The 24,331-nt window shown below is 36.2% G+C and overlaps 1 protein-coding gene across 1 annotated transcript in view; it reads left to right on the top strand.

Moving 5' to 3' along the window:
- The window catches only part of PARP8 (poly(ADP-ribose) polymerase family member 8), a 195,653-nt gene that overhangs the window by 99,828 nt on the left and 71,494 nt on the right, over window positions 1-24,331 (top strand). The window contains exons 4-8 of the mRNA XM_040262467.1: window positions 1,464-1,501; window positions 9,942-10,031; window positions 10,590-10,660; window positions 12,496-12,573; window positions 13,852-13,946. Coding sequence (XP_040118401.1) covers window positions 1,464-1,501; window positions 9,942-10,031; window positions 10,590-10,660; window positions 12,496-12,573; window positions 13,852-13,946 — 372 coding nt within the window. The remainder of the gene's footprint in view (window positions 1-1,463; window positions 1,502-9,941; window positions 10,032-10,589; window positions 10,661-12,495; window positions 12,574-13,851; window positions 13,947-24,331) is intronic.

The following is a 24,331-nucleotide window of genomic DNA, read 5'->3' on the forward strand; positions in this document are numbered from 1 at the left end:
CGCCCCTACTCTACTTTCCTCCTGTCCTGTGTCCTCTGTAGTTTCTTACAAAAACTTAACATTGATTCTTATTTCCCTATATGTAATGTGTCTTTTGTTTCTCTGCTGTGAAATTTTTCTCTTTGTATTTGTTTCTCAGCAGTTTGATTATGTGTGCCTGGAAGTGGATGTCTTTGCCCTTATCCTGTTTGGAGTTTTCTGAGCTTCTTCGATTTACACATCTATGTCTTTCACCCAAATTTGGAGACTTTCAGCTTTATTTTTCTGCGTTATTCTCTCTTTTCATCTTCTAAAGCTCCGATTATATAAAATGTTTGCTGTTTTGTTAGTGTCCCACAAGACCCTGATTGTCTCTTTGTATTTGTTTCTTCTTGAGATGAGATTTTCCTTCACATCCTTAACCATACTTATTTACTGTTTTAACATTATTGAGGGCTAATCTCATGCACGAGTCAAATTTTTTCTTGAAGTAGATTCAAGTTTTTTTTATTTGTTAATATGTCAAGTAATTTGGACTGTATTGACTTGGTGAATGATACTTTATATAGGCTCTATTCTGTAAGTTTCTTCAAAGACAATTGATCATTTTTGGTCTAAACAGGTAGTTATTTTGGCTGAACTTGAACTCAGTTTTGACTTTTCTGTGACAAGTGGCAGCCGCACTGATCCGTCCAAAAAGCTAATACTGAATATGTGCTGAATATCATGCATATGTGTCTAGCATAGGTAACTGTGCTGAAAATACAAATATCAATGGACCTTAATTTCAAGTGACTTGCAATCTAGTTGATAAAGGAGAATAAACAAAGTATGACAAATCCCCATGTGTCATGAGATAAGTACATAGAAACAGTGAGGTTACCGAGAATGGAGTTCTTAAAAGTGATTTTTAAAACAACCCAATCCTTCTGAGTACAGCAGGTAGTTTATTTACTGTATATGGTGATGATGAGAGATAGGTTTATGAATACCTATTAGTTACACCGTCACCATTTTGTTAATTCTTTAAAGTAAAGCACCTGTTTCAAAAAGCACAACATATTATGAAAAGGCAATATTAAAAATAAATGTTTAAATTTATAAATGTTTAGATCCTTAAGTGCCATACTACGTGGGAGAATACTTCATTTTTGGTAAGAAAAGATGATTTGATGAAACCTACACAAACAATGCACATGGTTATAAAGAACTGAATGTTAGACACTGCTGAGATAAAAAGACCTAGCTATACTAAAAAAAGTATCACAAAAGATTTATATTACTATGTCATGTATTTAAAAAATCTGTAAGATTCCTGTGTCAAATATCAAAGATGTTTTCTAATCCATCTTGATTTCTATTTATACTTGTATCTGTATAAATTAATGAGTTACCTGAGGTTGTTTTTTACTGTGTAAAAGCATGTCTACCTTAGTAGTAACTTGAGCCTGTCTTTTCTCTCCCCCCGCCCCTTGTTTTAACAGTGTATCCTATTCAGTACATGTATCTGAAGATTACCCAGGTATGTTTTTTTTCTTTTCATTACAAATATTTATGCCATGATTCCTTTGAATATTTTTTCTTCTGGAGATGTGAAATGTATTTAAATATATCCAGGGGTGAATCAATGGCAGGGGAAGACTTAAAGATATAATTCTGTTGATTGCCTGCTAAGTACATGTCTTACTTGAGATGCAGTCCAGAATCAAAATAGTTTCCCTGTGAGAACTATTCTTTCTTTAAGCCCATGAGATAGTGTCAGCCTATGTACTTACCTCATTATGGTTAAAATAAAGGTTCTCTAAACTGGTTTAGTTGTTGGTTTGGGGAAATCATTTGGTTTCTTATAACCTAAAAATAATAGGTAGGAGCAACAGCTAAAATAATAATAGCTAAAAGTAATAGTAGTAGTTGAAAATAACAGGCCATTCTCAATTTCTCTAAGTCTGTGTGTATGTGATAACACGCTCGGATGTGTCCTAGTCTTTGCAACCCCACAGACTGTGGCCCTCCAGGCTCCTCCGTCCATGGAATTCTCCAGGCAGGAATACTGGAGTGGATAGTCATTCCCTTTTCTAGGGGATCTTCCTGACCCAGGGATCGATCCTGGGTCTCCCACATTACAGGCAGAGTCTTTACTATCTGAGCCACCAGGGAAGCCCTTCTCTAAGTGTATAAATGATTAAACAATGCTTACAACCACCCTATGAGATTGTTTCCATCATATCCCCATTTTACAGATGAATGATGACAGTGCTCTTAAGGGGAAGAGCTGTAATTTGAACCCGATAGTCCAGGGCCCGTGGACCGTCCCGCTAGACTGCACTAGGCTTGTTACATACGCACAGCTGTGCTCCCTGTGTGTCCCGAAATCCATTACTAGGTCCACAAACCCTTGTGCATAAAAAGCAGAATGGAAGATCACTATAGATTCATTTTTTTATGCATCAAACCTGTGTCTTTCTTCAGGCCATGTTCAGTCTTACTTTCTGGGCTCACTGTAATCTCACCAGGGCCCAGGGTGTGTTTGCCAACATTTGGCATAATAATTTGAAGATATGAACAAAATTTGTTTATCTTTAGTTCTTCTCTCACAAATGATATGTATAATTTTATCTTGAGTAAGAGCATGAGCACTGTAGACTTGGTGAAGATTAAAACTGTCTTGATTAGGGCTTCCCGTGTAGCACGGCTAGTAGAGACTCCTCCTGCAATGCAGGAGACCCTGGTTTGATTCCTGGGTCAGGAAGATCCCCTGAAGAAGGGATAGGCTACCCACTCCAGTATTCCAGGGCTTCCTTGGTGGCTCAGATGGTAAAGAATTCTTCAATGAGGAAAACATGGGTTCGGTTCCTGGGTTGGGAATGTCTCCTGGAGCAGGGCATAGCAACTTACTCCAGTATTCTTGCCTGGAGAATCCCCATGGACAGAGGAGCCTGGCAGAACACAGTCCATGGGGTCGCAAAGAATCAGACACAACTAAGCACACAGTTTACCCCAAAAAGTGTAATGCAGGAATCTATTGTTTATCATACACTGTAGAAAAGATTAGCACATTTTATCTGCTTATATTTCATATATATACTTTTTACTCCAGTATTCATTCCTAATATAATCTGATGATTACCAAACTGACCTATTTGTGTTATAAGTTAAAGTCATAATCCTAATTCCTATTTAAATCTATTTTGTTCATTTACTATGTATATTGAGATCATAATTTCTGAATAAAATGAGATCGCTATAATTTTGATTATATATATTTTAAATATTTTAAAAAATAATTAGTTAATAATGTGGTGTCAGAATATTGTAAAATTTATTTCTTTAGCTTTTAACCTAAGTATTTTCTGTAGCAATTTACATTCTGCATTTAACCTTTTTGTAAGATCAAATTTAATATTTTAAAATAATTTTCATAAATCACAAATTCCCTTACAGTTACTTTGCTATGATCTCCATATATTTTAAGTGTAGCATTCTATAAAACTATTGTACAATTTTATAATTACAATTCATTATTAAATGTATACCTATTTTTAATAACAGTATCAAAAGTATTCTAGGCAGATATTATTGGAAGAACCAAGGCATGAGCTATAGAAAGAAAAAAAGTTTTTGGATGATTTTGCAATCAGCCCTCTCCCTTATGATATAGTATGCTTTTGATGCTGAATATTTGCTTAACTGTTAGGAAAATAAAAGCCCTACTTTTTTATTGTTCAGTTCAGTTCAGTTGCTCAGTCGTGTCCGACTCTCTGCGACCCCATGGACTGTAGCACGCCAAGCTTCCCTGTCCATTACCAACTCCCAGAGCTTGCTCAAACTCATGTCCGTCAAGTTAGTGATGCCATCCAACCATCTCATCCTCTTTTGTCCCCTTCTCCTCCTGCCTTCAACTTTTTATTGTAAATATAATTATCGTGTGTTTCATCTGAGGTAGCTTCTAGAGATGTCAGCCATGAGTGATGCAGGACTTTTAAGTCAAGGTGATAGAAGTAATGCCACAAATCAAAGCCCAGTTGAAGACAGTAAGTGAATTATTCTGTAGGGTAGGAAATATGATGGTGCCTTTAATTAAGGAAACCAAATATTTAGCTCCCTCTTGTGGCCACGGGGTATCATTCTAGTTTTTCTCATCACACAAGAGCCCCACTTGGAACTACGGTATACAGAAATTGAAATTGAAAATAAAGTATTGGTTATCATTGGTGCTTTCTTAAAATTGAATTTTATTCATGAAGCAAGTTAGTAGTGAATTTCCAATATAATTTAATTTATTTAAAATGTATATAAATAAAACATGAAGATGGAGGGAGAGGATCAGCAAATTTGGGGGTAGAACCAAGTATTTTCATATACATGATTGAATTTATTCTAAATATAGTCTATGTATAGACAGAACAAGTGTTATCATGCTGTTTTATACGTGAAGAAGTGTGCTGAGAGAGGCTTAATATTCCCCAAGACCATGTAGTTTTGCTGGTAACCAAGACTCTAATTCAGTTCTGATTCCTGTCACTTCTGAAGATACTTCTGGAGAAGAAGTAGTAGCAGTATTTTTATGGAGCTTTCTTCAAAGTAAATATTACTGTGGTAATATTTCCCCCATTATTAAATTTAATTCTAGTTATTTGTACTAGGAGATCAGTTAATATGCTTGGTTTTTCATATATATATATATATATATATATATATAACAAATTATATGCTTGCTTTTCCTTCCCAGTATTCATACCTGTATTTTTTCTCCTCTTGCACTAGCCAGAACTTCCAGAATGATTTTTAATAATAGATATGAAAGTTGGCAGCTTCCTTCCTTTTCTCAAAATTAGTGAGCTTGCTTTTAGTCGCTTTCAGAAAAGCAGGTATCATTCCTTTTCTCATTTACCAAGCTTTTTCTTTTTAAAGAATGAATATTTACAGTTTATCCAATTCTTGTTTGGCATCAAATGAGGTATCATATATGGTTTCTCCTCTGAACAGAAGGTGACAAGTTATATTAGCAGATATTTTAATGTTGCTCTATAAGAGTTACGTGTATTTTGTCATATATTCTGTTATTAAAGACTTCAGATTGCTGAAGAGATTAAACTGTTCTTTGGCCTTTGATAGAACTTGCTAGCAAATCTGTCTGAGCCTGGTATGTTTTCAGAGATTGTTCTAGGGCAGTTATATTTTTCTGCCATGATTAGTGATCTGTTCTTCTTCTTCTTCTTTTTTTTTTTTTTTCTATTTCTTTAGCCATTTTTTTAACATGTGTTCTTCCTGAAGGTTCACTATGTTGGAAAAATGTCCAAATTTCTTTCAGCAATAAGTTTTTTTTAATAGTATTCAATCTTAAATCTAAAAATCTGCATCTCTGTGATTATTTCCCCTTCCTTATTTATATTATTTTATATTTGTTTTTGTCTTTCCCCCCATTTGTTTTTCTTCTAAAATGTTTGTCTATTTTTAAAATTATTTCAAACAAATAGCTCTTTTATGTTGCTTCTAATTTCTAAATTCAGTAATCTTAATAGTTGCTGCTGCTAAGTCACTTCAGTCGTGTCCGACTCTGTGCGACTCCATAGACAGTAGCCCACCAGGCTCCCCCGTCCCTGGGATTCTCCAGGCAAGAACACTGGAGTGGGTTGCCATTTCCTTCTCCAATGCAAGAAAGTGAAAAATGAAAGTGAAGTTCCTCAGTCGTGTCCGACCCTCAGCGACCCCATGGACTGCAGCCTTCCAGGCTCCTCCATCCATGGGATTTTCCAGGCAAGAGTACTGGAGTGGGGTGTCATTGCCTTCTCCGAATCTTGATAGTACTTTTCTTAATTCCTTCTGATACTGTTCCTCAGGCTTACCCCCCACACACAACTTTTACTGAATTTATGGCTTAATGATTATCTTATCATTTAAGTTTGAAAATGCAGTACAGAATTTTTTTTTTTATCCTATGAACATGTATCAGCATAATGTTCCCAATTCAAGATTATACCATCTCATTTATTTCCTTAGGAACAGATTTGCTATTTTATAATTTAACCTATTAAGTTACCTATGCCATCTATTGAAATTCATTTCATAGTTTGTTTTTGTGAAAATGAAAATTTAGAGGGTCTTTAAGGTTTAGGTATACAAAATGACATGTATATAAATGCAATATATATATTGGCTTTTCAAAATAGTGAAGAAATAGAGCAGCCTTCTGGTTATCTGTACTTCTTCATGGAGTTTATACTGTAGACAATTTTCTGTTTTTTTAAGTTAATTATATTACAAATCAGGCTTCCCAGGTGGCACTAGTGGTAAAGAAACCGCCTGTCAAACAGGATACCTGGGTTCGATCCCTGGCCTGGAAAGATCCCTTGGAGAGGGCATGGCAACCCACTCCAGTATTCTTGCCTGGAGAATTGCATGGACAGAGGAGCTTGGCGGGCTACAGTCCACGGATCGCAAAGAGTCAGACACAACTGAAGCAGCTTAGCACACATGCATGTATGTTACAAATCATAGGTTGTGACTCTGTTGTGACAGACCACCAGAATTCTTTCTTGTGGGTTACCACCTTTAATTAGGACGCTTGCCTACTGGAGGGTATGAATTCTCTCATTTCTCTAGTTTTTGATATTAAAAAAATAGCAAAGCATTGATGTTTGGACTCAGACAGTTTCACCACTTACTACACTATGTGTAAACTTTTAATTACTTAAATAACTTGGGTGAATTAATTTCTCTGAGTCTTGGTTTCCTCATCTTTAAAATAAGGATGATATTGATGATTGACTGGGTTGGATGGTTTATATGAATATCATATATGGGGGAAATATAGAGATTATGTTATAAAATCAATACAGTTATTATCTGTAATTATTTCTATGAAGTTACATGGTGGCTTAAATTAGAAATAGAATGAAATAGAATAAAAGCAGTGGTTTAAAACACGTGTTTTCATAGCTCACTACTCATCTGTCCTCTGTGCACAGAATTTCCAGTAATGCTTGCATAGTCTGGCAGGGAAGGGAAGAGAAGAGAAAATATTCATATTGGTAACAGCCTTTAACAAGGATCTATATAGGTTCTCTACCAAATGTACACATTAAAGAACCTAATTGTCCCCAGAAACTTTTAGAAAAGAAAGTGGAGTCACTCAGTCATGTCTGACTCTGCGACCCCATGGACTGTAGCCTACCAGGCTCCCCCGTCCATGGGATTTTCCAGGCAAGAGTACTGGAGTGGGCTGTCATTTCCTTCTCCAGGGGATCTTCCCAACCCAGGGATCAAACCCAGGTCTCCTGCATTGCAGACAGGCGCTTTACCATCTGAGCCATAAGCTTTTAGAAAGAAAAGAAATTGTCAGCCCTAAACTCAAGTAGGAGAATTGCAGAGAAGGAATTTGAGCTTGAAAGCATTCTGTCTGTCACTGACTCATTCTGTTACCTTAAATGCATTGTTTACCCTTTTTGTGTACTATTTTCCTATGTCTAAACAAAGATGAGTATTATTACAGATGTCAAAATAGTTTGAGGAAGATTTAAAAATAGTTAAACAACAACAACAAAAGAAAACACAGAATCCATTCAGACAGCTGGGATGCTCCTCAAAGCTCCCCCATCAGCAAACCTCTTCATTTTATAACTAAACAGAACCGTGGCTTAGATTTAAAGAGATCAACAGCTAATTGGTAGCAGAGTCTAGATTTGAAGTGCTTTGTCTGCTCTTACATTTCTCTTCTTGACCTGGATATTCCTCTGTGATCTGGCCTGTTGTATTATAATGGTGATTTAATGGATACTGTTATCCATTAAAACTGAAAACATTTTGGTTTGGGTAAATTAAACCAAAAGCAGAAATGGGAAGTGTTCTGATGCTTAAATACTAATCAAAATACAAACCAGTGGAAAATCTCTTTAAAAATGTTTTGTTGAATGCATAATCCTGTCTTTCAGTATTATGCAACATTTATTTACCAAATTATATTCTCTTGATTCACACCTCACTTCTGGTAAGCCATTTGATCCTCTAAGTTGAATTATTCACTTCCTTGTTTTCTTAAACAGAAAATTCTAATTTATTTGCTTCTTGACGCTTTAGAAGAAACCTCATTCCATGACACCAAGATATTCCATGATACTGTGTCCACTTTACAGATTTTTCTGTATCTTCCCTTCTAGTTGGTGGTTAGCTGTTCCTTCTGTTGTTTTAATGCTCTTTTTCTTCACAAGTTTGCTTCAAGGAATCCATTGTGCATGGGGAAAGCCTAACTAAATTGATTCCATACAAATAACTTTGAATCAGTGAGGCTCTGAATGAGGGTTAAGAAATTTAAAAACTGGGTTTAAGAGCAGCTTTTGATCCCCACTTGAACGTGTGAGGTTACCCACAGAAGAGACTTCAAATAAGCAGTCAAAGTTTCACCTAATATGACAAGACAGTAATTAAAAACTATATAAAATCTGTTTCTTAATCTGGGGTCTCACTAGATAAACACAGAAATCTCACACCCTCCTAGATGCTGGTTGAAAAAGAAATAAGGCAAAATTTGTAATTAGAACAAAGTAATGAGGCAAACCTACTTGGTTTCCAGTCCAGCCCACCCCCATCTCCTCTCACCTTCCTAAATAACTTAAAGCTTTATAACTCTGAGAGTCTTTTGTGGCTACGCTGTGAATACATATCACTTTCACTTACTCACTCCTCAAGGCCTAAAAACAGTACAGATGTATCTTTGGAAATAATGACTTAGCTTGATAGCTCTCACTGCACTGACACAATATTATGAAAACTTGGCTCAAGATCTTTTATCATGTATTCATAAGTCATCTGAACACTCATTTCTCCTAGCAGAAATTGATGCAGGCTTCTGATATTTGCTGGATGTATTTTATACTTTCATTATATATATATGTTTACATTTTTATACATCATTGATGAGCATATTTTAGGACCATTATTTAATGGTCTGTTTAACTCTTTGTTGCATAGTTGTCACAGATACCCTGTAATCATCAGTGAGCCAAAAAATATAGCAACTGTGTATTATGTTACAATGTGTGTGTGCTGTTTGCTGTGCTCAGTCCTGTCTGACTCTTTGTGACCCCTTTTACTGTAGCCTGCCAGATTTCTCCTGGAATTTTCCAGGCAAGAATACTGGAGTGGTTTGCCATTTCTTCCTCTAGGGGATCTTCCCGACCCAGGGACTGAACCTGCGATTCTGATGTCCCCTACCTGGCAGGCAGATTCTTTACCACTGTGCCACCCGGGAAGCCCCAGATATTATCATGTGCTGTGCTGTGCTTAGTCATTCAGTCATGTCCGACTCTTTGCGACCCCATAGACTATAGCCTGCCAGGCTCCACTCTCCATGGAGATTCTCCAGGCAAGAATACAGGAGTGGGTTGCCATGCCCTCCTCCAGGAGATCTTCCCAACCCCAGGATAGAACCCAGATCTCCCGCGTTCCAGGCAGATTTTTTACCATCTGAGCCACCAGGGAATTCCAAGAATACAGAGTGGGTAGCCTATCTCCTCTAGGGGATCTTCCTCACCCAGAAATTGAACTGGGGTTTTCTGCATTGCAGGCAGATTCTTTACCAGCTGAGCTACCAGGGAAGCCCCGATATTACCATAGACTTATACCAATATTGCAAAGGATGTTCTTCTGTGAGTTGAGGCAACCAGTCACTTCCAAATGATCCATTACTGCATGAAATCTTAGAGATGTGTTTGAATAGTCTCTATCCAAAGTCTGTACTTCTCCAGGAGATGCAAGCATCTTTAAAGAAAACATTTATAATTAATTTGTACATTATTAATGTGCAAGGAAACCTGTAATTTCCTTCATTTTTTTCCAGATTAAATCAGAATAATAGTGTGTACCTCATGAGTGTTGGAAGTGATGTCGCTATTCCTTAATTGTTTTTAATAAAGGTTGTACTTTTTCAAGTTACTATGCCATTAGTTGTCTATATTTCTTTGCAGATAATACATATGTTTCAAGTTCAGAAAATGATGAAGATGTATTAGTTACTACAGAGCCAATTCCAGTAATTTTTCATCGACTAGCAACAGGTAATGGCAATACACTATTTTCTTAAGTTCCTGGTTAATATTTTGTTGATTGTAGGTAGCTTTGTTTTTTGGTTTCTTTTAACCTATATAATAGATATTTATCTTTGAAATCTATAAGCCTGGTTCTCTGTGCAAATTTTCTATTTAACATCACTAGTTTGTTTCTCAACAGTTTTTTAAATGCATAAATTAGTACTTTAAAAAAGTCCCCTTTAAACACATTATGTTGATATTTGCTTGTGAAAATATTTTCATGCATAACAATACTGCTAGACAAACTGAATGTTTAAAAAACATAACACAACATAGATTCCATGAACTATATAGTGAGAGCTGAAGGAATTTGTACTGTGGCCACTTTAGTTTGACCACATTTTTATGGGCAATGAAAAATCAGAATAGTTAGTATACAATTCTCTAACATAAGATAATTTCAAAATATTTCTTAATTCTCTTGCAAAAAAGAATCATCTTTGGATGTTTTTTATACTGAAACTTATAAATGTTTGGTAAATAGTATACTGAAAACTAAAATGATCCTTTAATTATATATTTCAGAATTAAGAAAGACAAATGACATTAACTGTTGCTTATCCATAAAATCCAAATTACAGAAGGAAAATGGCGAGGTATGTGAAATTTACCATGTATTTGTGGTTAATACCATCATTGTTTAGATTAAGATTGCATGTAGTGAATGAAGTTCATGCTGCTGGCTTAGGGACTTATGTATGGGAAAGATACCGTCCTAAAATTAACTACCCTTAAAGTAATAGAACATCTGATTTAAATTTAAATAAAGTGTGTACAAAACCTAACTTATTTTCTGTATTTTCATCTAATAACGTAGTTGACTGAAGAGCACTTAAGTAGCATAGTTAGAATAACTGTATGTGGTATACATAATTTTGATGAGACCTTTAAATTTTTAAAAGATGGTCTCTCTAGTTAAAGGAGCACAGAGCTTGGGTATAATCTTACTTATTTTTGGCCAGTGTTAAAAGAACAATAGCACCTTTAGGAAATTTACCTCAATCTGTAAATAAATACTGGGACATTAATCAAACAAAATGATGGTGGGACCAACAATTCTTTGATTTTAAAACTATACACTGGGACTTCCCTGGTGGTCCACTGGCTAAGACTCTGCCTCCAAATGTTGGGGACATGCCTTGTAGCCATTAAACACAACAGTAACAACATAAAAACAGCAGAAGCAATATTGTAACAAGTTTAATAAGGATTTTTAAAATGGTCCACATCAAAAAAGAAAAAAAAAAGGCTCAAGTATGCTTTCCTTTTAGTGTTATACCATTCATTCTGCACTTCAGTAGCCAAAGTGAGCACCACTAATTTAGCATTATCATTGCGAAAACCAAAAACTATGTTTTATAAAACCTACATTCCCTTTTCGGAGAAGGCAGTGGCACCCCACTCCAGTACTCTTGCCTGGAAAATCCCGTGGATGGAGGAGCCTGGTGGGCTGCAGTCCATGGGGTCTCGAAGAGTCAGACACGACTGAGCGACTTCACTTTCACTTTTCACTTTCATGCATTGGAGAAGGAAATGGCAACCCACTCCAGTGTTCTTGCCTGGAGAATCCCAGGGACAGGGGAGCCTGGTGGGCTGCCTTCTCTGGGATCGCACAGAGTTGGACACGACTGAAGCGACTTAGCAGCAGCAGCAGCAGCACATTCCCTTTTCTAGGTTTTTGTTTTGTTTTGTTTTCTTTAATAATTTGAAATTTGTTCGAGAAAGTTAGGGATGATCACAAAACATCAAGTTAACAGATTCCTGTGTCTAAATGCAGCTACCTTTCTCTTAATTAACAGGGCCCCGGGATAGGAATAGTTACTTTAGATGAATTTTTGTCATTTGTACTTTAGACACATAACAGATACAGTTCAGTTAATTAGAAACTCATACTTCAAGTATATTTAAGTAAACATCCTTTTGAAAATTGAAATTTAAAGCAAATAATTTCTACACACTGAAAGTTATCTTTGTAATGTATTTGTATGTATATGCATAATTTGATTTTTATATTATTAGATTCAAAGTGCCCTTTCTTTCATACCATTATGTGGAGTTGGCAGTGAAAGTGAGAACAGGCTGGGATAAATAATGCTGAGGAATTTTTTAACAAAAAATTGAATCAGTGTGAGCTTGTCAGATGTTTTATCAGAACAAAACCAAAGTTGTAATTGATGAATGTAGTTTTTTATATACATCAAATATTAAATCATAAAACTTAAGACCAGGTACATAGAGCCTCATGCACCCACCCCAAAACTTATCTGTTACTGTCTTTCATTTTTGGTTTGCATTGCACCAAGAATGCTTTTACTTAAAATTCATGTGGTATACACAAGACCTACCTTTTATGTCCATTCATTACCTTTTTTTCAGAAGGAGGAAAAACTAGTTTGACCATTAAATTTTCTTCTTACTCTATTATTTTAAGGAGTCGAGACAGAACAGCACAGTGGAGGAAGACTCTGAAGGAGATAATGATTCGGAAGAATTTTATTATGGAGGACAGGTGAGCATACGAGGCTCTCCAGACACCCACTCAAAGGCAGAGACAGCCGCACACGCTCTAGCGGAAATCTGTGCTTGTCACCCGAAAGGCCTATGTGTTCTGCAGCGCTCTGTAACTAACAAGGAAATTCATATAATTTATCTGTCGCTCATTCTCTATATAGTTTCAGAAATTAAGGTTGCTTTTGCAGTTCTTTGACTGTAATCATTTATTTACATTGAAGTCATCTGCCTTCATTACAGATACTTTGCAGACAGCATCTTATTACGCTTTTAACTTTTACATCTATCAAGCATGTTGTGCTCAGTCAATGTTTTGAAATGGTGACACTAATAAAAGCATGGATTGTTCTCAATGGAAGGTGATTAACCTTTATAAAAATTGATGGGCCCTTATTATTGAGCATCTTCATTATTTATATTTACTGTCTTCCTTTTCCTTCTATATGAATGTAAAGTGTTGATCAGTTGTGACGAAGAAACATCATAAATTATATACATGGAAATGGCACCGCTGCACATGCATGTATTATACAGAATAATTCATTATATTTTTCTAGGATAATGTTGAAATTTTAAACCGCATTCGATTTTAGGATATGGCTGTATAAGATGTCTTGTTCTATTTTTGTAAACTTGATCAAGTATGCTTTGTAATTTGGATAGAATAATGGAAAGGTAATTTGTTAAAGAGATGCTTTAAAGCCAAAGTTATTATTATGTAAAGAATGCAAATCGATTTATTAATTTAGAATCAAAAAGTAGTAATTTGGTCTATCAAGCATATACAAAGCAGTAGAAGTAGGGTGGACATGAACAAAACTAGAATTCTTCTCTCCAGGAATGCCTTACTAGAAATGGGGTATTTTTCCTAAGATTCTTTAACCAGATAACACTTCAACAGTATTTAAAATAATTCTTCTAGTTTTGATTTTTGTTTACACCACTAATTCTTACAGAGGAGGAGTGAATGCTCTTTTCTCAGTCTAGAAGTTTTTCCAGATTATCTGCCATTTACTTCACTCATTTTAACAGTGGCATTGTTTTCATATCAAAGTAGTCAGATAATAACTTTTTAACCATAATGAATTACACCAGAGGTATGTGAACCTAAGAACTTTAGTGAATTTACTGCTGAATTATCTATGTATATTTTTTATGAAGGCAACAGAGAAAATGCCCATGGCAGAACTATAGGGTAACCTAAGAGGTTGTTTATATTTTGCTTTTTTTGTTTCTCTTCACCCTAAGTCACTCCTAATTGATTCCTTTTCATCAGGTTAACTATGACGGGGAGCTGCACAAACACCCCCAGCTTGAAGCTGACTTGTCAGCAGTGAGAGAGATATATGGGCCACATGCAGTTTCTCTCAGGTAAATAAATACCTTTGGTGATTACAGCTTAAAATTATTTGGAAAGTCATTGGAATTTTCTATTGGAATTATTTAGGTGGAAATTTTCTCAGGCTCAATTATATTTGAAAGTATATGAGAGAGTGTGTTATGTTTCTGCTTAAACAAAATGGCATAATTTTGGCTATGATTACTTTTTATTGTACGTGTAGTTTAAGATTACATTCATTTCATTAAAGAAATTAGTTATTTTGTAGAGTTAGTTTGATAAAATAGCAGTCTTAAGTGGCATCATTATCAATTCCTGTAATAGATTTGGTCAGCTGGGCCCACACTGTTATCATAAATCAAACACATATCTGTGTGAACAATAAAAGTAAATAACGCATAAGTGCTGGTATCCAGTCATGTTGTGAGAAGTAAAGTGTTGAAAGGGAAGGTGTTAGTGCTCAGTTGGATCCAACTCTGCGATCCCATGGACTGTAGCCCGCCAGGATCCTCTGCCCATAGAATTCTCCTGGCAAGAATACTGGAGTGGGTAACCATTCCCTTCTCCAGGGGGTCTTCCCGACTCAGGAAATGAACCTGGGTCTCCCGCATTGCAGGCAGATTTTTTTTACCATCGGAGCTCCTAAGGAAGCCCTTGTGACAAGTAATCTGGTCCCTAAAAAAGGAAAGGAAAAAAAGACGTAACTTTGTGCGTATTTGAATGTGTGTATTTGAATGATAATGTATTTTTTGTTGCAGTTACTTAATTATTTGGTGATAAATTTCCAAACCAATTTTTCTTACTTTAATCATTCAGAAGACCCAACTATCCCTATTTAGTCTTTCTTTTCTCTCTTTAATTTAAGAAAAAACCCTTTTTTGCCATCATGCTTGTATCCTCCCACCAGTCAGATCTGATAATTTAGATTTTTGTTTTCCTAAAGGGTGGTCTCCAAGTCTCCAGGCCCTTCTTACAGCCTGACCTCAGTTCCAGCCTCATCCACCCAAACCAGGATTGTTCCTGGTCTCCAAATAGGCTGTTTCCCCTTGACTTTGGCCATTTGCCCAGCCAGTGCTTCCCTCTCAAACCCTGTTGCTGTCTTTATTCAAGCCCCAGTCCGAAGGCCAGCTTTTCTTTGAGCCTTCCTCGAAGCTCCAGTGCAGACTGGTTATTCTGCCCTCTGCCCTCCTATCACATTTGCCTCTTACCTCATTTATTATTCTCTTCATGTCTTGTCATTATTGGTTTACTTCTCCCCCTCTAGACTCTTAATTCTGTGCACTTTTTTGTTGTTTGTGTACTTTGTTTTGGTTTGGTTTTCAATCCTGGTTTATAGTACAGAGCATGTATGAAATACAAACTGGAGGCTTCTTGATTGTTTTCAGTGGAACACCCATTAAAAAGGTTCATATTATCTGGTTATATTTTCAGTGGACATATCCAGATTTTGAGAAAGCAAACAAATACTTTTAATGGTTGGGAAGTATAACACAGCTGTAAGTTATTATTGCTAACTTTCATTTTATCCACAGAAACAGAAACTCATAACCACCTGCAGCCTAAATAAGCTGGGTTGTCTTCCCAGTGGCGCTAGTGGTACAGAATCCGTCTGCCAGTGCAGGAGATGTTAAATGACGTGGGTTTTATCCCTGGGTCAGGAAGACCCCCTGGAGGAGGGCATGGCAACCCACTTCAGTATACTTGCCTGGAGAACCCCATGGACAGAGGAGCCTGGCAGGCTATGGTCCATAGGGTTGCACAAAATCAGACACACGCTGTATATGTGACAGCATAGCACACATACCCAGACCCTCTCTCCTACTCGTGGAGGAATATTAGACTGCAGTTGAGTGAGACAGATAGGGATTATACTTGCAAAAAGCAAATCTTTGGAATTTTCAAAGTTTTAGCAAATTAGCTGTGATTATTTCATAGTTGATCTATGCCTTGGCTAGAGGATAAGGAAGATGGAGATTCAGTAAGTATTATAGAGTGAATAAATGAAGAAAGCAATCGGTTCAGTTCAGTTCAATTCAGTCGCTAAAGGACAGAAATGGTATGGACCTAACAGAAGCAGAAGGTATTAAGAAGAGGTGGCAAGAATACACAGAAGAACTATCCAAAAAAAGATCTTTACAACCCAGATAATCACGATGGTGTGATCACTCACCTAGAGCCAGACATCCTGGAGTGTGAAGTCAAGTGGGTCTTAGAAGGCATCACTATGAACAAAGCTAGTGGAGGTGATGGTATTCCAGTTGAGCTATCAAATCCTGAAAGATGGTGCTGTGAAAGTGCTGCACTCAATATGCCAGCCAATTTGGAAAACTCAGCAGTGGCCACAGGACTGGAAAAGGTCAGTTTTCATTCCAGTCCCAAAGAAAGGCAATGCCAAAGAATGCTCAGACTACCACACAATTGCACTCTTCCCACATGCTAGTAAAGTAATGCTTAAAATTCTCCAAGCCAGGCTTCAGCAATACGTGAACTGTGAACTTCCAGATGTTTAAGCTGGTTTTAGAAAAGGTGGAGGAACCAGAGATCAAGTTGCTAACATTCACTGGATCATCAAAAAAGCATGAGAGTTCCAGAAAAACATCTATTGCTGCTTTATTGACTATGCCAAATTCTTTGACTGTGAAGAAAGCAATAGGGATTATCCATAAATTGTTCGGGGATTCCCTGATGGTTAAGACTCCACGCTTTCACTGTTGAGGGCCTGTGTTCGAACCCTGGTCAGGGAACTAAGATCCCACAAGCTGCCTAAAAAAAATAAATAGTCTGAAACAATGACTGATTTTTTTTTTTTTTTCTCTTTAGTTGATCTTTGCTTAAAATCTTAAAAATTTCAGTTTAGTTCAGTTCAGTTCCTCAGTCGTGTCTGACTCTTTGCAACCCCATGAATCTTTGCTTGAAATCTTAAAACTTTAATCATAGAAAATTAACCCTCTCTCCCATATACAAAGAAGTCTGTATATGATTAACCATGGGTTCTTTACCACTAGCACCACCTGGGAAGTCAATCACTCAACACAGCATAGAATTTAATTACTTTTCATCTGAAGTATGTATCTTTGTTTAGAGAATCACTTTACCACATGTTTTGATTGCTTTTAAAATTAGTTTTTATTTGTTTTAATACATATTTCCTGCTGTCTTTGGTAAGGAATCTGCTTGCAGTGTAGGAGATGCAAGTTTGATCCCTGGGTTGGGAAGATCCCCTGGAGAAGGAAAGGGCAACCCACTCCAGTATTCTTGTCTGGGAAATCCCATGGATGAACAGAAGAGCCTGGCTGGCTACAGTTCCTGGGGTCACAAAGAGTTGGACTTAGTGACTGAGTATCACACACACACCGTGCTATCTAGGCCTCAGTCATACCATTATTTATGTGTGAACATTTTTTAGTTTCTTCAGCAAGCATTTACTAAGTACTTATTTCTATTAGTACTTTCCATTATTGATAAAATAGTGATAATTTATGGACTGTTTAGATTACTATACGGAATTTAATTCAAGTGAAGTGTCTAAAGTCATAAGTGGTTTTGATTGTTTTCCTCTTGCTTCTTTCACTTATATTTCTGATCCAATTTAAATCTTAATGAATGCAAGTCATGTTCTTGTCTGCTGTAGATTTTCTCCAACTATAGAGGATGTTTCCAGAATAAATAAGCTCCCAGAGGCCCCATGATATAAGTGAATCACAGCAGGACTAGTTTGATTTACTTAAAATAAATTAGAATGAATTTACTGTCTGGTCTAAAATACTGTGGCTTGGACACATGGGAGAAGGAGTAGTTAGGCCTAAGGTCTTGGAGTCATCTTCTTTGCAAAGTTCTAAGTCTATTGAAAACAGACTGTTCTAATTAGCTGTTCTTTTACTTAATTGAGGTTTATAAGAACTTAATGGAGTTTGAAGAGCAAAAGTACCTCAATATGCATAATAGGCTATTTGGTATCATTTTTTTTTATGTGACATCTAATGAGAAAGGCAGCTAACCACATCTAAGTTCTCTGTAAGAGATGAAAATAACAGAGATTACCTCAGTTGAGGCAAAACCCTCTTAAAGTAGGTGAAGGGGGCTTTAGCAAAAATGACTGATGATAAATTTATTACTTAAATAGGTAATTTTAGTTCTACTTGGCCAAATCATTCTAAAACAGCATTCTGGTTGGGTTGAACCATACTTGTAAACATTGATGACAATTTTAATTCATAGGCACTTGTAAAGGAAATGAGTTAGGTCTCTGGAGGAACACGATCAACCCTCTAATCAGTGTGAATGTGTTTCATCTTGAATCATGCAACAAAATGAAGTTCTTTTATGTTTTCATTATAAATTTACTCCTATAATCAGTATTCATAAAAAATTGATCAGTGTCATTAAAAACAACTTGAGATTAATATTTTTAGAAAGTAGAGAATTACAAGTCACAAAATTCTCATTTGCTCAGGAATGAAATGATGCTGATAATTTGCTTATGATTTTGAAAGTTTAACACCAAATAAAATATCCTGTGTTTCATAGCCATCCATCATCCATTTAAAAAATTGAAGGCATCTGAGTAATATTCTAACCTTTTGATTGTGACTAACGCTTCAGATAGGTTGGAAGATTATAAGATTGTGACTATTCTGCATTTTGATCATTTTTTTGTGGTTGGATGATTGTGTGTTTGAAATGAATGAATAATTTTGGAATTGATGATTTGGAGGACAGGGCATGCAGAAGATGTTTTTAAGGTTTGAGGAAGTTATACTGTTATATGCAGGCCCACCACCCAAACATATATCTCCTGGAAGAGAGAGAAAGAAAATAAAAGAAAAGGAAAAGCCACATAAATCAGAGTGGTCCACTTTAAATGTCTCTGGATTTCCATAAGTAGTGGGTTAGTAAAACAGTTTAATAAATCTGGCTCTCCTCTGCTGGAAGATGGCAGGCTTGCATTTCCCTAGCTCTTATAGCATCAGCAGTGGACATGCAACCTCGTGTTGGCCAGTGAAATATGAGCCAAAGCGCTAGTGTGCGAGTTCCCATATCTTCAGGGCTCCACCACTCTCTGGGCCCCTTAGTGACTACAGTGAATAGTGTTTTTTCTGTCCTTCTGATTCCGCAGTAAGCAGGTAGTGTGAGTGAGATGTAAATCCTTTCTGTATGTTAAACCAGTGAGTGCTTGAGGATGTTGGTTACTACATTCTTACCCTACACTGAAGCATGTCATTCGTCAACAGATCTTGGGCTGGATGTTTGTAATGTCCTCTGCATCACATTGATTCTCTTGCTTCTGCATCTGAGCTGAGGTGGAAACAGTCTGACTCTGAACACCAGGGGAAAGTGATAGCAGGAGGCACACAGAAGAAAGAAACAAAAGGGAGACTCTTTCAAAAGCACTGGCATAAAATCTAGGTACAAGCTTCAGAATGTCAGATCCCTGACAGTCACCTCTGCTTCCAGCACCTGTGCTTTCCTCAAGCAAAACCAAGGAGTTTTAAATGGGGGGCAGAGTTTTATCAACTGTTTACATTGTACTTCTTCTACACTCTTAGTTTAGATGGGTTTCCTTTCTTACTCGGATCTAATTTTTAAATTCGTCTCAGTCCTATTGTCCTTTAGAGAAATATATAGCTACTGTGAATACAGTCTTGCAAAAATGCCAAGATTTCTTCCTGACTACTGAGTTTGAATAATCTTGGCCCATTCACAAGCATCTCTCCCACACTGAGCATGAAACACACACTGAGTAGGCATGCAGAGACAGACACGCAAGCTGTTGAGTTTCAGATGTCAGAAGGAGGTGTATATTTCTTCACAGAATATATTTCTTCTCAAAATATAACTGTCCAATTATTGAAAGCAGTAACTAGCAATAGAAGTTTTATTTCTCAAAAACTTGTGGTAGAGTTTCATGTATGTGTATTATACGTGTGATTTGCTCGACAGTAGATAAGAGAAAGCTATATTTTTTATAACCAGAACAGTCCCTGCTAATTTTAATCAGATAGTATTATAAAACATCATGAAGAAGTGAAGTGAAATCGCTCAGTCGTGTCCGACTCTTTGCAACTCCATAGACTGTAGCCTACCAGGCTCCTCTGTCCATGAGATTTTCCAGGCAATAGTACTGGAGTGGATTGCCATTTCCTTCTTCAGGGGATCTTCCCAACCCAGGGATCGAACCTGGGTCTCCCTCATTGTAGACAGACGCTTTACTGTCTGAGCCACCAGGGAAGCCCATAAAACATCATAATAGTATAATAAACAAGCTGTGGTTTTATAGAGAAAGGAGGACCAACATAGACGGTCAAGTATTTAATATATTGTAAGTGCATATGTGGTGTCATTAATGAGGATGTTATCTTAAGCTCCGGTAAAAAATGGGAGAATGAATTGCTAAGAGTTCTAACTCATAGTGCCCTAAAAATGCCTGTTTATAGAAAGCATATGTTTCATACATATGTTCTTTATACATATGAACTAGATCACATGTAAATATTCAAAATCAAATGGCTGGATTTCAAGATCTGTCTATTCAAAGACTTCACTCAGATGTCTGGAAAGAAATTTGTGGAGCAGTTTTCAAGACCTCAGTCCCTAAGTGAAACAACTGTATCAGATCATTTGTGTCGCTTCCCTTCTCTTAAAAAAGTATTCAAGTTCAATTTGATGTGATCTTTTCACAATGAATAAATGCAGGCAGGGCACGGAATTATTTTGGATTGGTATAAACCCAACACAGCATTCAGTATACAATCAGATATCAGGCTTCACACTTCAGGTTGCATTCATATTTCAAGCATTTGCCTTGATTCTGCATTTGCTATTCATGAGATTGGGGCTACTGAAAGATATTCAGATACAGAAGCAATCCTGAGACTGGGTCATTGCATCTGGGCAGACTGTAATCACACTTTGTAATCTCGCAGTGGGAAACGTGAAACGAATGGCATTATATAAAAAGGGCATCACAACAGAAATTGGTTTGCATACACAGTGTTGTTGTGAGTTCTTTGAAGTGTGGCATAAAAACAAACGGTATAACTATTTACAAATCTACAGCTGCAGAATCCAGTTAATTGCAAACCTTTAAGAGGCTTCCTTAAAATTCTGTACTTCTGCTCTGCTGTGGTGAAAGACAACGCTTGTAACCCTTTCGTTCCTGTTTGTTTGTTTTTTTTGAAAGAAATTGACAGTATTAGAAATTAAAGATACTTTTAACTAAAAAAAGTGGAAAAGTGAAAGTGAGTCGCTCATTCGTGTCCGACTCTTTGTGACCCCATGGACTCTAGCCTGCCAGGTTCCTCTGTCCACAGGATTCTCCAGTCAAGAATACTGGAGTGGGTTGCCATGCCCTTCTCCAGGGGATCTTCCCAACACAGGGATCAAACCCAGGTACCCACATTGTAGATGGATTCTTTACCATTTGAGCTACTGAGGAAGCTCTTTAACTGAAACAAAAGTGTTGAAAAAATTATATAAAGAATACTTTAAAATTCACATATTAAAGGTTTTATAAAGAACATATGTCACGTTCTAATCATAACTCTATGATGTGTTCTGTTGAAGTGGTCTAGAAATCTATTTATGAAGAAAACAGCTGGGGTAAGGTTTGTACTGACTTTTGTTATCTCTGCTGCCCTTTCCTCTGCTTTTAAATATACCAAAGTCTTGCCATCATAAGTAAATCCAGAGTTATTCTCCCCTCTGAAATTGACAAAGATGGGAGAAAAAAAATGCCTGGTGATAATGAGGATGTGGGAAATGGTCACTGTGAGAACCTGGCTGGTGTGATTATAAGTTGTTTTAACTTTCAAAAAATAGTAAGTAAACAGTACATATTAGGATTACCAAATACAGTTATGCTATTTATTTCAATCATTAATTCTGGAATTTATCTCTGAGAAGACAACTGCACGTAGACTTCTATCCAGAGGGGCATTTATCAATATTAATAGTGTAAAAAAATTGAGAGCACCCTAATGTTGTATTATATAATTTTATTCATACAAATTTATAGATTTAAATTTATGGTTTTAAAGAATATTCCACAAGGTAAAAAAAGTACTCATTATAGAAAAAGTGGAAGAGCAGGACAAAAATTTTTATATACCTATTATCCTTAATATGTATTATAATGATATATTAATATATGAAAGAGACTGGGATGAATGTAAAGGAAAACTACTGTGTCTGAGTGGTACTAAATTTTATTACAAGTTATTTATTGTCTGTTTTTCTCTTTCTCACATTTGATATGAGTCTATATTGCCATTGTAATCAGAGAAAGATTTTTTTAGAAAATACTTCAGCTTTTTTTTATAAAATAAATGTTACCCACAGCCTATATGTAATATACAAGTCCTCTTCCTACTCTTTTGGTGTTCCTATTTCTATTTTATTTTTAAAAAAAGTATTTCACTCTCCATAATGTTTTGGTACTCTACTTGCTCAGTGAACAGTATTTCCCTCATGATACTAAATATTTTTATACCAACATTTTTAGTAATGGATAATTAAAAAAAATTATACCATCATGCCATAGTTTAAGTATTTCCTTATTATTCAATATTCAGTTTTTCCTAATTCTACTTTGTACATATTTGTTATAATTTTATGGGAATGATTGTAGTCAAGGTCTCTTTCCCCACCAAAATGTCATTTGAACATCATTAGTGGTCTATCCTCATCATTGTATTTAATGGTTCCCTTTTGACGTGTCTGATTTTAGATATTTGACTTCTTGTATTTATGAATAGTATGCTGACGTCCAGGGTCAGCAAATTATGACCAGTGGGCCGTGGGATATGTTCTGAACAGTTCATGGTGTTTGCTTTTCTTAAAGGGTTGTAAAAAAAATGGCCCCAAAATAAAGAGAAATATGTGCAAGAGACTATGTGGCCTGTAAAAACTAAAAGGTTTACTATTTTGACCTTTACAAGAAAAGTTTTCTGAACCCTGAACTAGACTCATAAAAGCAGTGGTTCTTATTCTTGATCCTTATTCTTGTCTTAGTTTCTGTATAGTTTCATAACTAAATTGGCATATATCTAAATTTGCATATCATGTCTAAATTTGCACAGATTATAAAATTTTTAAACCTTTATGATTAAGACAGATGTTTTGAAGCATGCAATTAAAGAATTAATTCCTCTGTGAATAATTTTATCTATTTTCTATAACATTGATATTTTGAAGTGTGCAATTAAAAAGTTAATTCCTATGTGAATAATTTTATCCATTTTCTTCTTTATGTAACCTTTAGAAATGACCATGAAAAAATAGAAAATGTAAATTCATAAATAATGAAAATGTGCTCAGTATTTTGATATATTTTTAAGGAGAGAATGGAGAAAACATAGAGGCTGGGTTATTAGTTTCTAACATGCTGCATTTCTTGGTCATTGATAAGAGTAAAAGGACCCTCTACATTCCTTTATTCTTCACATTACATAAAGCTATTTAATAATTATAAAAGTGCATTCTCTGAACCCTATAAAAGTGCCATAGTTTTTACTACATTAGCATTATTTGAATATTATCATACACGGAACTGTTCATTGAGTACTTACTGTGTGCCAGGTACTGCACTTGACAGTTTTGAGATTGAATGCAAATTTTGTGTCTTAATTTCCACCAGCTTTTCTGCCCTCTGGCAACTTGTTTCACTTTCCTGAACCTCAGTTTCCTCATTTGCGAATGAGGATAATTATATTATTGCTGTCAGAAGTTTATGATGAGGACTTAGTGAGATCATCCATCACTGTTTGACCTGGTTTCCAACACAAAGTGATAGTTTATTGAATAAAGAGCTAAGCACCTGAATAAATATTTAAATAGGATGCATGTATTCAAATCCTGGCTCTGCTAGTTGAGTTACTTTATTACTCTGAGCCTCAGTTAATGAACGTGTAAATTGGAAATGGTAATAGTACCCTGTGTCTCAGTGGTAAAGAACTCACCTGCCAATGCAGGAGACACAATTTTGATCCCTGGGTTGGGAAGATCTTCTGGAGGAGGAGATGGTAACACACTCCAGTATTCTTGCCTGGGAAATCCCATTGACAGAGAAGCCTAGTGGGCTACAGTCCATGGGGTCCAGAAGAGTTGGACACGATTTAGTGACTAAACAAGTAGTACCTATTGTGCGTTATGATTATATGTATGTAAAATCCTTAGAATGCTTTCTGGCAGGTAAGTGCTCACCAAATATTGGCCATTAGTTTTTACAATTTCTGTTATCATCATAGTTTTTTCCCTCACTGTAATTAGCATTGGTAACTTCAGAATTTTATAAAAATATCAAAAATAGAGATGTGTGTGTGTGGAGAATACAAAAACTACTGTTTTATGCCCTTTCAGTTCAGTTCAGTCGCTCAGTCGTGTCCGACTCTTTGCGACCCCATGAATCGCAGCACGCCAG

Source organism: Oryx dammah, unplaced genomic scaffold (assembly GCF_014754425.2).
Source record: "Oryx dammah isolate SB20612 unplaced genomic scaffold, SCBI_Odam_1.1 HiC_scaffold_20, whole genome shotgun sequence".
Classification (NCBI taxonomy): Eukaryota; Metazoa; Chordata; class Mammalia; order Artiodactyla; family Bovidae; genus Oryx; species Oryx dammah.